This window comes from Vanellus vanellus (genome assembly GCF_965231255.1).
Source record: "Vanellus vanellus genome assembly, chromosome: 10".
NCBI lineage: Eukaryota > Metazoa > Chordata > Aves > Charadriiformes > Charadriidae > Vanellus > Vanellus vanellus.
The window spans coordinates 2,219,862-2,237,675 of NC_138915.1; the positions used below are offsets into that span (position 1 = coordinate 2,219,862).

Below are 17,814 nucleotides of genomic sequence, written 5' to 3' on the forward strand. Positions count from 1 at the left end.
CGGCTATGCTGTCAATTCGTTTATAGTGACATTAGTAAGAATTACTACTGTTATTCAGAGGAATATCTGACACTTATCTGTCATCAGATCGGGGCTAAAAGCCTGCTAATGAACTCCTGATAAATTATCCCTGTTTAGCCATTTGGGGAAACTGAGGGGTGAGGACATGAACATCCTGTTATAAGGATCTGTGAAGCATTTGTTGCTCATCTGCTTCAGGATGAAAGAGCTGTCAGAGAGGCTGTTTGATAGAACAAGAGGGAATGGCTTCAAGTTGCGCCAAAGGAAGTTTAGATTGGATATTAGGAAGAATTTCTTTACTGAAAGGGTCATCAGGCGTTGGAACACATTACCCAGGGAGTCCCCATCCTGGAGGTATTTAAGGGTTGTGTAGATACAGTGCTCAGGGACATGGTTTAGTGGTGGGCTTGGCAGTATTAGGTTAATGATTGGACTAGATGATCTCACAGGTCTTTTCCAATCTAGAAAATTCTGTGATTTTGTCAGCGCTCGGCTCTTGGTCAGCTGTGGGGATGGGAAAGCACCCGGGCTCCCCTGTTCCCAGAAAGGCGGGTTATTTGGGCTCTTATGGACTGAGAAATTGCTGGTCAAGTGTATTTCTAAAAAAAAAGAATCTGTCCTTTTTAGAGTTTGTAAGGCATTGGCCACAACCTGATGTAGCGTCTCAGGCTGTTGACCTGCAACACCTGGGCTTATACCTGAGCTCTCCCAACTACAGTCTTAACACGTGATGTTGGGCGGTCAGTTTGTGTCTGTCTCTCCCTTCCGGCGTAATCTTTCTTTGCCCTTGCGGCTGCCTTGCCCGTGTGGCCCAGAGGAATCAAAGCTGAGTTAAGGGTGACGAACTGCCACGACCCCATCTGTGGTCAGGGATGGCAGAAAAAGGAGTTTCCAACAAAATGAGCACCTGTTAGACCGGTGCGAAGGGTGGGTGGGCACACGTGTGGGGAGGGTTTTGTCGTCGTTTGGTGGTTTTTGGCTCTCTGGTCCTGGGGAAGTCCACAGAGTGGTTGGTGCCTTGGGTTGGTAAGGGGAATTTCAGGTCCACCCAGCTCCTAACCCCTTGCCAGGTGCTTCGTGATCTTTCAGGGAAAGAGCTCTAGAAATAACAAGGTTGTCTTCTTGTACTACCGAAGGCCAGAGCTCTGCTTGGTTCTACCTTTACCTTTTACAAAGAAAACCCCACCACACAACGTGAAACTGAGAACAGCCACAACGCTGCGCGGGGGTTCACTCTAACACACCCTGTCCCTACGGAGACCCCAGCAAGGTGGCAATGTGCAGGTCCCTCCCTGCCTCCCTTTCCCCCCCCACCCGAGCAACCAGGCAGCACCTCCTCCAAGCAGGAGAAGTATTCCGGGATCAGTCCTTTCTCCTCCTGCTCGGGGTATTCTTTCTTCTTCAGCTGTAGTGTGTTCTTGTTGGCAAGTCGGGTGGTTGACTGCCAGCAGCGCTTGTCTGACGTGTGCTCCCCTCTGTGTGCACCCCTTCTCTCCTGCCTCTCACAGCAAGATGGCTTCTGGATCTATTCGGAGTACTGTAACAACCATTTGGATGCGTGCATGGAGCTTTCCAAGCTGATGAAAGATAGCAGGTACCAGCATTTCTTCGAAGCGTGTCGTCTGTTGCAGCAGATGATTGATATCGCCATAGACGGTTTCCTTCTGACGCCAGTGCAGAAGATCTGCAAATACCCCCTGCAGCTCGCAGAGCTACTGAAGTACACCGCGCAGGATCACAGGTACGCTGATCTTTTCTTACACGGAGGGATTTTGCTCGCTGCTTCTTTACGTGGCCTCTGCACACACACAGGGGTTGGGATTTTTTCTGTCCAGCTCTTCTCTTCGGGACATCTTGTCTAAATTGAAGTGGGGCAAAGGTTCAGCAGACAGTTCGAAAGCTTCTCAAAGCGCTGATTCTCAATGGAGCCAAACTGATCTCTGTTATAATCAGACAAGTGGACTAATTACCCTCGGATGTACTTTCTGATGCTACCGGTTACACTAGAAAATTACACTACGTTAGCATTTGGTGGTCAGAAAGGCTCATTCCTTTATCCTGAAGAAGACCTCAGCACATAGCAAGTCGAGGGTCAGGATCCGCAACTCAAACCTGTATAGGCTCAGGTTTGGGGAGAATTCAGAACCGGCTCTGCTTTTCAGCCTGATTCCATCTCTGATTTTGCCATTGGGTTTAGGTTCAGAGGAGCACCCAACAGTCTGAGTACTTCCCAAAATTTCCAGGATCTCTTTTGCTGCTGCTGAGGGCAATCAGCCTGACTCCCTGACCTAATGTAAATCAAGAATAGTACCTATGATGTCACGTGTGATATACTGCTGTAAAAATGAGGTGAGAGAATAATCAGGCCCCCTAAGAGCACATTTTCTCCCGCCTTGCCAATTTTCTTTCCTTTTCCAAAACCCATTTAAAAGGAAGTGCTTCAGAGAACAAAAAAGACCACAGATGTTTCAGAAAGTTCTGCAAGTGTTTGATTTTCTTTTTGTTTTTCCCCAAACCCATCTCTAAAAGAGCAGAGAAACGTGATATGAGCAGAGAGATGCATTGATTTGCTTTGCCCCGATTCGCAAGTTGGATTCCTACTCCCTGAATGCCCACTTCAAAATCACCAATTTGGACATTCATTTGGCTCCAGATCCAATTTCTGGTTTTCCCTTTGTAACGAGACCACATCAGACTTGGAGCGGACTCCTGGGAACATTAGGGTACCAGAAACCAGCTCTAGGATCCCAAATGTTGTGGGTTTTTGTTTCTTAGCAGCCCTGCGATGTCCCCGCAGTACTTACAGTGTGAATTCAGATGCGGCTTTACAACAGGAAGACATTAGAAGCCTCAGAGAGAAGAGGTCTCTGTTTAAAATGTCCTTCTCCGAGTTACTTGGTAGCAGTACCAAAAGGGATGTGGACAGCGTGATTACGCAGGGGTTGAATTATCTTGGGAACACATTCCTTTTTCCCTTGGGATGTTTTAAAATCAACATGTTGTGAAGCAAACAGATGTAGCTGTATCCTGAGGAGACTCGGACCTTTCCTGTGGTTAAGCGAGAATGAGTTGATTCAGACCAAGAGCTCTTTTTCACTGGATTGTGTCAGTGATAGGACACAGCCGTGGACACTTTGTTTCTCTTGTTTCTTCATTTTCTGAAAAGGGAGAGCGGGATTATATTTGCTTGCCTCGCGTTAGTAACGAGTAAGCCCCCTGAAGCTGTAACGCAGTGCATATATGAAACTCGTGCCCGCGCAGAGAGACGGCAAAAGACGGGTGCCTTATCTCAGCCCTGGAGCGTGGCATACTTCTGTTAGCCTGGGAGTGTCTTGGCTCCTGGAGGAACATTATAACGCTGAAATGGGGTGGGTTATACCCCTCCTCCCTGTGGTGTAGCTCCTCCCATTCAAGCATTCAAAGAGCCCAGGAGGGACTGATGCTCCAGGCAACCCAGCTCGCATCCCAGACAAGCTTAGTGCTACAAATGGGGAAAACGAGGCACAGAGAGTGTGTCTTAATCCCCACCAGATGAATCTGCATTGGGGCTGTGCAGAAAACCCGCGCTGCCCTGGTCGCCTGCTTGAAATACAGATATTTTCTGCTCTTGTAATTCTGGCTTTGGGATGGGGGCTGAGATGAGCAAAGCCTGAGAATGGAAAAGCAAATAATTTGGGGGGAATGTTACCTTGCGGCAATATCAGACACGGGGAAAAGCCAGATACCCGCAGGCTGGGATACCATCAGGGTCTGCTATGAAGGAGAGAAACTGAGGAGGCAACTGGGGAGCTTCAGCTGCGCCCATTAATCCGGCGGCGAGTTGTCCTCATGCACTTGTGGTGTGACAGTGCTCGCAATTAGATTGTGAGTCTGAAACAGAAGCTAGAAAATTATAGACTGGACTAATCCTCACAATGAAATCAAGCTCATCGTTGCCTGGGTTAGGAGTCTCTTAGGCACTCCGATTAGAATTTAATATGTAGGAAATACTGCTTAAATCAATTATGGAGTAAGGCAAAACTCAGCAAAGACCAGGAGTCCCAATGGAAGCAAATCTGTTAGCTTTGTCTAACAGTGGGACGTTATATTCCTTTTTTTTTTTTCCTGCCTCTTCAGTAATACTGTACTTGTAGAGCTATGGATCTTCCCCGTGCCAGGTCAGGACAACAGAGCTGAAACCAGAACCTGCCCACTCTCCCCCAAGTTAGCATGTGATGTTTGGCAAGGCTCTAGACTTGCATGATGATGGAGCACTGGAAAGAGGTCATTGCAGCCCCAATATAATTGACAAACAATTTATTTACCTTAATTTCATAGTTAATGCTATCCTATTATTATTTCCCTGGCCAAATGCTTTGCTTCTGTTATTTTTTCTTCTAAGTTTTTGCCAGCTCTGTCACGGACACGGGCTAGGAGCCCAAAAAGTTCAGTCATGACTCTTTCTTCATTACTGCGTGAAAGAAAAATGTGCATGGGGTTTTCTCCTCAAAGCAGAACATTAGAATTAGTAAATTAGCGTTACCAAGATAAAACCCAGCTTGATTGGCACCGGCCCACCCCGCGTGGAGGCAGGCACGGGGGTGTTTTCAGAGCCTGGCTCCCTTCAGTTGCTTATTGTTTTGAGAGTGGCTCATTTGAATTTTTCACAAAGCCACATCTGTTCACCTCTTAAAGATTTACTCCAGCTTAATGTGAATTAAATATATGAAGGTCCTAAGTGCAGCTTGCTGGTGTCCTGAGCGTTCCTGCTGCAGAACTGGGCTGGAGTTAAAGGTGTATGAACATGTTATGTGAGAAAGAGGAGACCCTGCTAACGAGGGGACTGGCATTAGCCTCCCTTCTTTGCATGAACATAATTGCTAGGAGATTATTAGTGACTGTCTCTAAACCGTGCACCTCTCCCTACCGCTACAGATCCTCTCTGGCCATAGTGACTTACCCGTTTCCCTACAAGAACTCATGGACATTTTGAAGACCAGACTGATGTCTCTCTGGCATAGCTCCTTTTCTCCCTTACACAACCGGGCACTCACTCCATACAGACGGCCCCACAGAGGAAAACACAAGAAATTCTTCATTGTGTGTCATGACGGTTATGTCATACAGCCCATCCTCTGTTCTCCTTTACTTTGTTGGAGGACCGGTCCTGCCGTTCTGGAATTTGTAGGATTTCTTTTCAACCTCAGCTAGAATTTTGACGTAAGAATTGAATAAAAATTGAAAACGCATCTCAAGACTTCATCCAAGAAAGGATGGCAAAATAGCAAATAATATTCTGTTGTATATCACATTGTGATTGTTTCTTAATATTTATCCTGTTTGGCTCACAGAGGGAAATGGATCTAATTCACAGCAGTCACCCCTATTTTAGCTGTCACCAGCGTAATTCGTAGCAATAATCAATAAAGCCATTCCCCCTGCAGCTGCCCAAGATCACAGTTTTTCTCATTAGTCAGCAATCAATATCAACCCTTAAGTTAATAATATATTATGGTGGCATTATGGCAGCTGGCCTTGTCTGTCTTTCCGATTGAAATGAACGTTAAGGTTCCCTGGAAGGGGAAGGAAGGCATAGGGCAGAAATCAATAGCATTGATTTCGGCATCACTTTTTGAAAAGACTGATCATCATCTTTGCTGGCCCTGGCGGGAGGCTGTTTTCACTCTTTGTTAGTACTCTCACAGTCCCGTCCAAGGAAGAAAAAGGAAAAAAAAAAAAAAGAATTGCTTTGATTTGCTCACCTGAAGTCTGCAGTAAGAGTGAATGCCGTGGGATAAACGCTCCGTGGAGCTCTTGGAGTCACCTTATGGCTTGGAAGGTGCTCCGGTCTTGTGTCTAATTGAAGAATATTTTCTAACGTTCGTTTTAAAAGTGGAAAAACCCAGGCCCAAAGGCACAGGCTGTACAAATGTTCAGGCTTTCTTTTAGGATCCTCTTTAGCTGAGCACCTGAAGACTTTAAAGAGCAATGGTCACAGCTGTCGTACGTTGGGTTGGTAGAGGCTGGACTGTACTCACTGCATGGATGCAAACCAGCTGAGGAGCTGGCTGGCTTTTCTGCCTCACACACACGCAATTTCAGTTTTTGATGACCCAGAAAGACATTGCTGATGGAAAAAATACGGTGTCAGAGTAATGAGTGGCAAATCCTACCTGCATTTCTTTCTAAAAGGGTGGTGAGATTATGCTTCCGCTAGTGATAGGCTCCTGTGCGTTTCCGCTGCGCATCAGGCTCCATTTCATGGACTTTTCTTTTGTGTTCGACAGTGACTACAGGTATGTGGCTGCTGCTCTCGCTGTCATGAGGAACGTGACCCTACAGATCAACGAGCGGAAGCGGAGATTGGAGAACATTGACAAGATAGCTCAGTGGCAGGCCTCCGTCCTCGACTGGGAGGTACAGTAGATGCTCGGCCCTGATTTAGGTGCTGTAAAAAGTAAATTCCATGTAGTTGTTGAATTATCCAAGACCAGATAGCTCATTTCACACAGCCTTGTCTTGGGATTAAGCTTGGGACAGAGAAGATGTATTTACAGACTTTGGAGATGGTACTTAAGATGTAAAGCATTAATGGTACCATGAAGAAAATCGAGGGTCTGGTTCCAATTTCATCAGTCGAAATCTGGAGTAACTTTTGCAATTGCAATGCTGTTGTCCTGGGAGTATGTGAGATTTGGATCAAACTCTCTGCATTTTTGACTCAGTGCTTTGTCATTGGGGAAGAAGTAGGGAATGAGGTAGGAAAAAGCCTTAGAAATTGTGACCAGTTCAGAAAATGGAGGAAACTCTTCTGGTGGTTGCTTTATGATTAGAAGCCAAAACATTAGGCTGGAGTTAGAGATGCTATTTGCACATTTAAAATGAATACCCGCTTAAAGATATTTCGGAACCAGCCCTATGTGTAGTGATTGTGTAATTAAGGAGCTGAGAAACACGGGCAAGGCAGAGTCAGCAGAAGGATTCCCAACTAGCAGGCTTGCGGTCTCCTACGTTCTTGCCACGTGCTTAAAAAAAAACCAGCCATACTAAAATTATGTTGTCCTTTTTGTCCCTGATTTTTGTAAAATCATTGCGTGAACGTAATCTGTAAATAGGGTTTTTGAAGCAGACTGAGGACAAATGTTTTGTAAATCCCTCTCCATGTTGTCATCGATCTGTGTGTTTCGCAAGTAGATACTCAGAGTGACGGAACAGCCTTTCTTCTTCCTCACAGTCATGAATATCTGGAATAACTCCACATTCAAGCTAACGGGGATCGTACTATGTAACTTACTGTATGGGAAAGATGCGTTAATCCTTTAATTATGGTGTTGTTTTTTTTCCAGAAAAGATGTAGGAAGGCTGGGAGGAGAGGGAGAGAAATACAGGAGCCTCACCTTCTTACTGTGTATCCTCCTTGACTGAATTAGTTTCATTGCTATAATGAAGGTTGGATTCAACCGTGGATCTCTTGATAAAACATATAAATGCAGCAATCGTAGCTGGTTCTTAAATTATGACTGGCTTTGAGAGCAGAGAATGCAGATGATTTGCTTGATTGTTTTATTGTTGTTTACGGCGAAGAAACCTCTCTCTCACTGACACGCAGACTCATTTTCAGAATTAGAAAACTGCTCTCAAGGAGGCACAGGACCATCAGATATATCTTCACCCTTCAGTATATTCCATGTGATGAGCTAATGTGTGTCATTTGTAAGAAATGCCGAGGCCTTCATTGTAAATAAATCTAGATTTAGGACGGATCAATTCCAAGTCAGTGAATATTCATGTGTGAGTGGAAAGCCAAGGTGACCTCCACATAGGATCTATGGAATAGCAGTTTCTTTCTCTCTTCCATTAGCTCAGTTGATAATTCATTTTTATTTAGCCATACCCTTGATAATTCATTCCTGCTTAGCTTTAGCCATATCCTTTATAATTCATTCCTGCTTAACAGTACCCATTCTTTATCTCCAGCCTATCCTCAGGAATTTGCCAAATCATTCTTCCAGGCTTTTTTCAACAATTCCAAATTTTAAGCACAATATCGCAGCAATATCCTCCAGCTTCTCATAATATAGCAAAACCTGCTGTTGCTACTGCTCAGAGATCCGACGGGAATACAGCTACTGCCCCCAGTCAAAGGAAAACACCCTTCTTGCCATTTTTAGTCTGTATTTTGGATCAAGAAGAGTCGTAGAGTTGTGACGAGAACACTCGAGGGTGAGAGCTAGATCCAGCAGAGGACTTCACTGCTTGATTCTCGAATCATCAGATCCAGCTCCCGCTTCGCAGGTGTCCATGGAATGGCCAGAAGGATGCACAAAAAAGCAAAATACTCAGAAGTTAACTACAGTATAATGCAGGAAGAGAGCAAGAAAAATCAAAAGCAGTGCCAGATGCTTAGATCTCTCCTAGATCTGTGCAGGTACTCTCTTTAGGCGTTGCAAACGCAAGCTGATAACCTCCGCAAACCCCACTCAGCTGATGTCTATCTGTAGGAGTGTCTCCCAGGACATAGGCCAACAGGAGTTGATTACCCAGCCTGTAGGGGTTCCAGCTCTTGTCTGGTACGCGTAGGCAGTTATGGAGTAGAAGAGGGGTTTCCCGGTGTGTCTCCCTAGCCTCTTCCGGTCTGTGGGGAACGTGCATTTGTTATCTGGCTCAGAGAGTAGAAGACCACAACTCTCAGTTCATCTTCGGTGGAGGACTCTCTGCTGAGAGAGGGTGACCTGCTGTCAACTGCGTGTTCCTACAGATGCTTACCCAGTTTATATGAAGCGCTTACTGAAACAGAGAGGGGATCCCACAGCATTCCTCTCCCATCGTTCTGTGGCCCTGTTCCTGCTCTCATTAGAGTGTCTACCCACAAGCACTGCCTTTCTGTCCCTCTGTGTGTCACGGTGGCTTCCTGAGCTCTCCAGCCGGCACGGCAGTGCAGACGAGCAGCGGCAGCATGGACCCGGGGCGTACAGCAGTCTTCCTTCAGGCGATCGCAAAAAACCACTAAGTACAAGAAAGCAGAAACTAGGAGAAAAATAATCAGTTCAGGATTGGGTTTTTTCCCACCAGAAATCCAGCCAGGGCACAAGATAGAGATAATCCCTAATTCCCACTGTATGATGCACCTGGTGAATTATTCCAGCGGCAACCAAGGCTAGATGGTTAAGCACGTTGAAATCTTTTGTTTGGAGAAATGTCTGCTTTTCCTCAGCATCTCTAGACTAACGATGTTGACTCTCTGATTTGAAATTGCATTTTCATTTCTAAATTTACCCATGTTTTGCAATGAGATGTTGGGAAAAGATTTTTAAAGAAGAAGAAAAAATCCAAGTGGAAAAATATTCTGTGAATGAATATTTGAAATGTTCTTGTATACAAAGTACCTGTACACATTTTCTTGCAAGGAGAGGGTGTTTGTTGGGAATGTATACGTATTGCTGATCCAAAAACAAATGGAAAAAGTAGATGGTATGTCCTAGCTGATTTAAGCAGAAAGGATTTTACTGAATCCCGTGGAGTTGTGCCTGTGTGCTTCAGGAATCGTTTTTATCCCTTAAGATTTTCTGGGTGGTCCCTTGAAGGTGAATTTCAGGGTCAGTGTTTGAAAAATGCGAATGTCCTTGAGTTAACCAAGGCCAGATGTTTGGGTTTTTTTTTTCCCCAAGAAGTCCTGTAAGCAGGGTCTGAGGGTTTAAATCGCTAGTGGGACCAAGAAAGGGTGGCCGGAGTCTAGTGGCAGCTGATAAGCGTGCTGTGGCAGCCAGGGCGTGAAGTCTTAAGGAATTATTGGCAGCTTTGGCAGCTTCGTACAAGTCATGACTGAGCAGAATCATAAGGGAAGATTCTGATCTCACTGACTGCTGTAAATTAGAAATAATCCCAATCACTTTGAAATGTGTCCCTGTATAGTTTGTAGGAACGTGGTCTTGACTGAAAAACCTGGATTGGACCGTTGCCACGTATGACTCACTTCTTTATTTTGCAACCTGAATTTCCAATGTATAAACAGACGTAGGGAGGTGCTGCCCCTGCCTACGCTGAATTCTCTAGTGCCTTTTGTCCTTTCAGTGTGAATGCTGCAGAATGTAGGGCTTCCACCACCTCCTGCCGAGACCTTTCAATGTCTGAGAGCTCTCGTTGTTATGAAGTGTTTCCTGATGTTCAACCTCTATTTCCCTTCGCTCGGCGTCATCCCCTTAACTTGCAGTTAAATACCCTCAGATCAAAACAGTGACATTTAAAGGCAGGCAGGCAAAACCGGCGCACAAAATGAGCTGGCCCGGGTTCAGAACAGCCTGCAAAGTCTCCTCTGGATCAGACTTCAAACAGGGCAGACAGAGCCCGTCCTGGGCAGCCTTTACACGCTCAGTCCCTTCTTGTGCTCTCGCCCTCTGAGAGCTGCAGACTCAAAGGTTAGTGGGTGATGTCTAGATACATACACACACACGACAGCACTATAAAGAGATTATTTCCACAAAGCCCATCATCATTTCTACGTCCTTGCAAGCCCCAGTTTGGGCAGCACACACAAATGAGGCAGTGGGAGTGAAGGAGCGGTCCGTCCCTGCCTTCCTCTCTCTCTCTGCTCCGGTGCGGTCTTCGCTGGACGGCCATCGGAGGAGCGTGTTCACCACTCTCCTGCCCTCCTTAGGGCTCCTGCGAGCCCACGGAGGCACGGTGGCGAGCCTGCTGCCGTGCCTGGCTCACTCCGCCGCCGCTCCTGGGCAGGATTTGCAAGTTCGCCGTTTGCTGGGGCCCGATTGCGGTGCCCACCGCGGCCTTAGGTGCAACCGCACCCTTGCTGAGCACCCGATACAGACGATGTGGAGATGAAAACCAGATCTGTGCTTTGGCAGACCTCGGAATCGCTCTGTTCTATGCCTTTTCATGCAGCTCTTGAACCACGTGAAAACGAAACGAAGCAGCGATCCCTGCAGCGTTTCAGGCTCTCTCTCCGGCCCTCGTGGCAGCTCTTTCCTCCCTTTCAGCCCAGGTTTTTCTCAGAGGAGGGAGGCGATGTGGCACCCATTCCCTGGGAGGGCATCTACGGAGGTCCCCGAGCCAGTGGTGGGATGTTTGGCACGGGAGAGTGCCTTGCTCATCAGCCTGGGTTAGTTTTAACTTGCTATTTAAATGGATTACTTTGGTTTATGCAGATGTCTAGATATTTCTACCAAAGATTCCCATGGGTTGCCACTTTGGCAGGTTTCAAGGGTATTAAATTCACATGAAGGGAAAAATATATATAATTGAGAAATATAACGAGCACTGTCCTTTTAAATCTCTTCCCGTTCTTGTTATTTATGGGTCCTTTAAATCAAGACTCGGTACCCTTAATTATGTAATATATAATAGTTGGCCTCAGCCTAATATTACGTTACTGAATCCAAGAATGACATGAAAAAAAAAGATGCATGCAACCACCGTACTGTTTCCAAAGTGAGGACCGCCTGATGAGAAATCCTCCGGGGAAAAAAGTTGCATCAGGGACTGAAACAGATCCTTCTTTTTTTTTTTTTTTCCTTCCTCTTTCTTTTTTTACAGAAGGTATCGTAATAGGAGCCTGATGAAAAGGACAACATTTCTCTCGCTTTCCTTTTTCTGATCTTTCTGTAGCCCAGAGCGCTAATCAGCCTGTCAATCTCTAATTAAAGAACAGCAGTGTCAGGCAGAAGAGAGCCCCGCTCGCTGAATGTTAACTAGTAAAGGGGATTTTGTGCCCAGCAGTGACAGCGAAGAGCCGTGTCGGGAGGCGGGCTCGGGCGCAGGGGAGCGGGTCCGAGGGGCTGAGGAGCATCTCTGAGCCTGGGACAGCCTCTGCTCAAGGATTGCTGGTGGGAAGAAGGAGCGGGGCAGACTGGGAGGCGTGACATGCTGCAGCTCAAGCCCTTCCTTCCTATGTTGGTGCTCCCAACAGCCTTTGGCACTACTGACACTAGTGAAAACCCTTTGGTTCCTCCCGGTTCCTCGTTACAGAAGGTGGTGGTCACCTACAGCGTAATGCTGCTGATTGATATCTTTCCATAGCAGCAGCAGAAGAGCTGATCCTCTGCTGCATCGGTCGGGATTAGCCCTGGGACTTCCCGTGCCATTCTAGCGCTGGCAGGCTGGAGGGAGCATGAAGCACACGTCCAACCTACATCTGGGTGACCTTCTGCTCCCATTACTGCACACTAAGTAGTTGGGCTCTGCCTGTGACTGCGTGAAGAAAAGAGGAGTCAGCTTTCTTTTTGCTGCCCTTTGTATGCAGCGGGACGCACCGTGCAAACCCTTGATGCAGGCTGGGGAGGGCTGAGGTTGTTTTATTACAGGCTTATAGGATAACTCGGCTTGGAATAGACCTCAGGAGGTCGTCTAGTCTTCTCTTGGCCATTTTGCTGCTGTGCTCTGCTGAAGCCAGTAGGACATCTGCCAGTTCAGAGCGACTAAAAGTTCAGCCTCTTCCTTTTTTTGCAGCATTTCTCGTAACTTACAGGAGGATAGAGACGATGCAGCCTCTTTAGGAGTTGCTCGGAAAAAAAATGGAAAAGATTTTTTTCCTAGTTTTGTATAGGATTGGAGGGGCCCAAGCCCAGGACTGACTTTAGAGAAGGACTGGGAGAGGCATTGCGGAACGCCTGCCTCCAGTCAGGACAAGGTATTGAGGCATAGAATCATAGGATCGTCTAGGTTGGAAGGGACCTTTCAGATCATCGAGTCCAACCATCGTGGTTGCTGGGGTGGTCACGCTAGCAGTGGAGCAGGAAAGCAAAGGCTTCCCTCCTTGCCTGCACCCTGCAATGGAGCCCGGGAGCCCCCCGGTAGGGACGCCCCACTAGCAGAAGACAGTTCATTCTCTTCAAAGAGGTGCTGTAACTGTGGCAGAGAAAAAATGCTTTTCAAGGTTCGTCTCATCTTCTCGAGGAGGCTCTAGTGGCGCAGCCACGCGGGTGTGTTGCTGTAGCAGCCGAGGGCTCGAGGAGCAGGCAGGGCCACGGAGATGCTGCTCCCGGGGGCTGAAGGCCGGCCAGCCGTGTGCTAGTCCAAAACTATTTGCAATATCTGTTTCCAAATTTGCTAACCCAGCGCTGGAGATCATCTATTTCTAGCCTATAGACTGTATACAGAAATTGTTTTCCCAACTTAAAAAAATGCGATACAAATCCTATCGTTTCACATCTGGTTTTTTTTGTTTGTTGTATATTGCTTGCAGGGACCACACAGTTTGGATTCCGCTAATCAAGAAGTGTTTACAGAGTCCTCTGTGTGTCCTCAGGCTTGAGATGCTACCACAGGAGTATAAGACAAAACTGGCTTACTATTTTTAGCAGCCAGCCACTTCTAGGCTCGCCCCCTCTCGTAAGAGCTCCCGTCCATAGGCTTGTCTGAATCCTCTTCATATCAGCTCATGTTTAGCCAGGAAAGCCCGCAATTTCTGGAGCCGGTGTGTTTTCTTCAGAAGCTTCTTGTTCAAGAGCTTGCGTGTGCCTGAGCTGTCACAGCAGCGCGCGCGTCCCCGATTTCTGGCCAGGAGGTCCCACGGCTGAAATCGGACCCTGACGCCACACTCTTGAGACGTTGGGTGATGCACGGCCCGTCCCTCCCGGAGACGACCCTCTGTGTTCCCGGGGAGTTATCCCTAATTAGGCCTTCAGATACCGCAGCCGTGGAAGTGAGATAGAGGTGGATAAATACCTCGCTAAGGCGATTTGAAGGTCTGTGCTGCAGCATGATGATGCAGCGACTTAATGAAGTTGCTGTTGTCACAGGGCCCGGGGACTCAGGCAGTTGCTTCCAATCAATGCTGAGAGGTTAATTACACATTTACCTGAACGGCAGCAGTCTGAAATTCTCACCAAGAAATTAGGAGTGGGGATGACTCTTGGTTCCTTCGGCACCTACAAGTGTAAGCAGTACCAGAAAATCATGTCCATGTAGCTGCCCCCCGTAACGGGCTGAGCCTTTACAAGCTGTTTGCTGAGATTTTGGGATGGTCTTGTCCCAGAAATTGGTTCCAGTTTGGCATCAAAGCCAGAACTGCACTAGTTTCAAAGCCAAAAAGAAAAAAAAAAAAAAAAAACCACCACAAAAGCTTTTCTCTCCCTTGCTCCTGAATCCCGCTCCTTACCTTTTAGCTGAAGTCATCCTGATTCCTTCTGTGGTGTTTCAGAGTAAGAGCTACACCGAGATGCCCACAGGGCGGGTGGTGGTGAATTCACCCATTTTTAATAAATAGATTTTAATTAACTTTTTAAAAAGTCCAGCTCATCCCAATTAGTGGAGGGTGACTGCATTTGTTCTCGCGGAGAGTGGGAGAGTGAGCGCTGTGTTTTCAAGACCATCTGCTCACGAATCCTTAAAAAAAAAAAAAATCGGAGAGGAAAACAAGCGTTAGCCGGAGGCAGAGAAAGGGTGAGGGCATTCTGGCAGCCGGCCGGGGAGGCCCGGCCAGCCGGGGGGGATGGAGGCTGCCAGAGGAGCCGGGGTGGTCCTGACAGTTTTTTGGAGATGGGGAGCTCTAATGAGCTACGGGGGAAGGGACTGTAATTGCCTGAATGAGTGGGAAGAGCGGCTGCAATGTGGAGGGGTGAGTTTTGGCAGCCTCCCGGCTGGGGGAGTTGATACCCAGCGTAGATGACTCCGGAGATTTCAGGAGGGGCCGTGCTGTGGGATGCTGTTTTAAAGGGAGGGGGTGCCAGGGAGTTTGTCACCCTGAATGCAAAGCAGCTCAGTTGTGGGTGGGAGGAAGGGGCTTCGCTCTCAGGATGCCACCAGCACCTGCGGCGAGATCTGGGATCTGGGGGCACCTGGAGAGGGGGGAAGCGGGACAGTGTCAGGAGCAGTTTTTCCTCATTGTAATGCGAACCATAACGACCGTGCTTCCAGTGTCCACACTTACTTCATTTATTTCCCTTCCTTCAGAATTATCCCCTATCTCCAGTTTCTGGTGTGAAGTTAGACGAGGTGGCTTTGAGAGCTGCAAGAAGGGTCAAAATCTTTATTAATTATTGCTCCTCCCCGTCCTGCAAAGAGAAACGTACCCACTGCCCTGGCTGGGAGCGGCGGTTCACTCGGCCTCCTTCTCTGTGCCCTCTAGGGAGACGATATCTTGGACCGCAGCTCCGAGTTGATCTACACGGGAGAGATGTCCTGGATTTACCAGCCTTATGGACGGAACCAGCAGCGCGTTTTCTTTCTCTTTGATCACCAGATGGTTCTCTGCAAGAAGGTAAGGACAGCCAGGGAGAAAGCAGCACGGCTAAGGACATGCTGCAGACAGGCTTTCCAGTCCAAAGTGGTTTTTAGGGCAAGGTGGCTGTTCGCTACACGTGCCGAAGAGGACACGGATAGCACTGAGGAAGGGCAATCCACACGCTAGAAATACTGAATTACAGGATGGTGAGTATACCATGATAAGGGGTTTTTACGCTCGTAGCAAATCCAGCCTCCACTTGTTCATTTCATGCCTTTTTCTCGTGTGCCCCTTGTTTGGCTCATTGCCTCACTTCTACTTTTGGGTTTTGGCTGCAGCGTATGATCTGGGATTAGATAGCCCTAGAATTTCTGTATGAACTATGAAGCCTGGCACTTGGGCAGACAACTCAATTACTGCGTTAAAATGATGATTGCTGCCTCTCCAAGAAATACCAGGCAGCAGCCTGCTCTGGAGCAGGGTGTATGAGCCAGCAATGTGCCCTGGTGGCCAAGAAGGCCAATGGCATCCTGGGGTGCATCAAGCAGCGTGTGGCCAGCAGGGCAAGGGAGGTCATCCTCCCCTCTGCTCTGCCCTGGTGGGGCCACATCTGGAGCACTGTGTCCAGTTCGGGGCTCCCTGGGTCGAGAAGGACAGGGAACTGCTGGAGAGGGTCCAGCAAAGGGCTACAGAGATGATGAGGGGAGTGGAGCATCTCTCTGATGAGGAAAGGCTGAGGGACGTGGGGCTTTTCAGTCTGGAGAAGAGAAGGCTGAGGGGGGATCTTATCAACGCTTGTCAATCCTTCAAGGGAGGGTGCCGGGGGGTGGGAACAGTCTTTTTCCAGTGGTGCCCAGTGACGGGACAAGAGGGAATGGGCACAAACGTGACCATGGGCAGTTCCACCTCAACCTGAGGAGGGATGTCTCTCCTGTGCGGGCGGCAGAGCACTGGCACAGCTGCCCAGAGAGGGGGGGAGTCTCCCCCTCTGGAGCCATTCCAAACCCGCCTGGACGTGTCCTGTGCCACTGCTGGAGGTGCCCCTGCTCTGGCGGGGGGTGGCACTGGGGGAGCTCCAGAGGGCCCTTCCAGCCCTCGCCAGTCTGGGATGCTGCGATATGGGCTGTGACTTGGTGAAATGCGTTTTAAGCCTTGACCTCATGGAGCTGCTGTGCTGGATTTTATAGGGCGTATCTCTGCCATGAAACCCGTTACAAAGGTAGGGAAAGGTAGGGAAAATACTGATGCTAATGTGTTGTAGTATTAATAGCAGCAGCTGAACTGTGTTTCAGAGCAGTTTTGTTAAGCAGCAGCATCATAGCTGTGTTGCTGTAGTCCCACTAAGGTGATCCCACCTCACGGCCATCACAAGTTCGAAGTGAAGTGACAGAGCTCATAAGTTCTGGGTGCCTCTGTCTCCTGACAGACCGGGATTCATTGACATTTTCGCTGCAGCTCTACGGGTAACTGTGCAGAGGGAGTCCCCTGGACCGGGTTCAAGCGGGAGCGAGGGCGAGCTGCAGACGTCTCCGGCCAAACGCACCAGGGCTGTGTTCCTGTCACATCTCGTATGCTCCGGAAAGGTTGAGCGAGAGCCGCGCCGCGTGGCAGCTCTCCCGGGAGCGCCCTGCCGCCGCAGGAAGCGGCGTGGGTGGGAGCGTGGGTGGCTCCTGACTCACCGCGGCATCACTGCCTGCCGCCGCGGGACGCGGAGCTGCGGCCTGTGCAGTTCAGTGGGTGGCACTTTCTTCTCCTGAGTCATGGTTGACTGAAATTTTGCCTTCTGGAATGCGCGTGCTTATTTTTTCCCCTCCTCGTTGCTGTGTCTTTTACTTCTTTCCCAGATCTGTTAAAAAAAAAAAAAAAATAACCACAGAGCAACAATAACAAAGTCACATGTTCGGAGAACTGTCAAAATGAATCTGGAAGTACACAGCTGGGTTTAATTTTTAATCTTGACCTTCTACGCTTTGATTGTGCCTCTGAGTTTCTGATTCCTAAGGCAGCGTTCAGTTTGGCTTGCACTGGGTCTGATCCAGAGAGGTATCGAGCGTTCCCTCAACTCCTGGGAAGATGAGAGCTGGGATTTCCGTGGTCATCAGCGTAAGCAGAGAGCATTCGGCACTTTGCGGCAGGCTGCTGGGGCTCGAAAGGTTGTATCGGCACGCAAACAGCGTTAGTGTGAGACTGTCCCCTTCCCTTACGTATTCGAAAGGCATTTTGCGGTGTGTGTGGGGCAGTGCCGCACGAGAGATGCCTTCCCGGGAAAAGGCCCTGCAGATTGTAGCTGTCTCGGAGGCAGCGCGGTGGCCTGGGTCTTCCTGGCAGAGAGGTTGGCTCCGTGTCGGGGTCTGGCAGGCTCTTCTGCCGCCAGCCGAGGTCTTGTGGGACAGTGTCCCCACTGAGGTTTAAGGTGCCAGGGCAGAGGGTGGTAACTCATCTGGTGAGCCCGTTACTGTGGGCACAGGGTTCATGCCTTGTTGTAGGTTCTCCTTCTACATCTCTTTTTTCCAGCATCAGACTGCGGTTGTTGTTCTTCAGAGTGTTGTGCTAGGAGGGGAGACGGCCTTACAGCTGGCCTCTGTTTTCCTTGAACGTTGTTAAGAAAGATTGTCGGAGTATGGAATTTAGAGGAGGGT

General features: G+C 48.4%; 1 protein-coding gene across 1 annotated transcript in view; it reads left to right on the forward strand.

Annotated features, from left to right (window-relative positions):
- The window catches only part of ARHGEF9 (Cdc42 guanine nucleotide exchange factor 9), a 196,386-nt gene that overhangs the window by 150,247 nt on the left and 28,325 nt on the right, over positions 1-17,814 (forward strand). Inside the window, exons 7-9 of the mRNA XM_082488354.1 lie at positions 1,530-1,762; positions 6,288-6,417; positions 15,080-15,211. Coding sequence (XP_082344480.1) covers positions 1,530-1,762; positions 6,288-6,417; positions 15,080-15,211 — 495 coding nt within the window. The remainder of the gene's footprint in view (positions 1-1,529; positions 1,763-6,287; positions 6,418-15,079; positions 15,212-17,814) is intronic.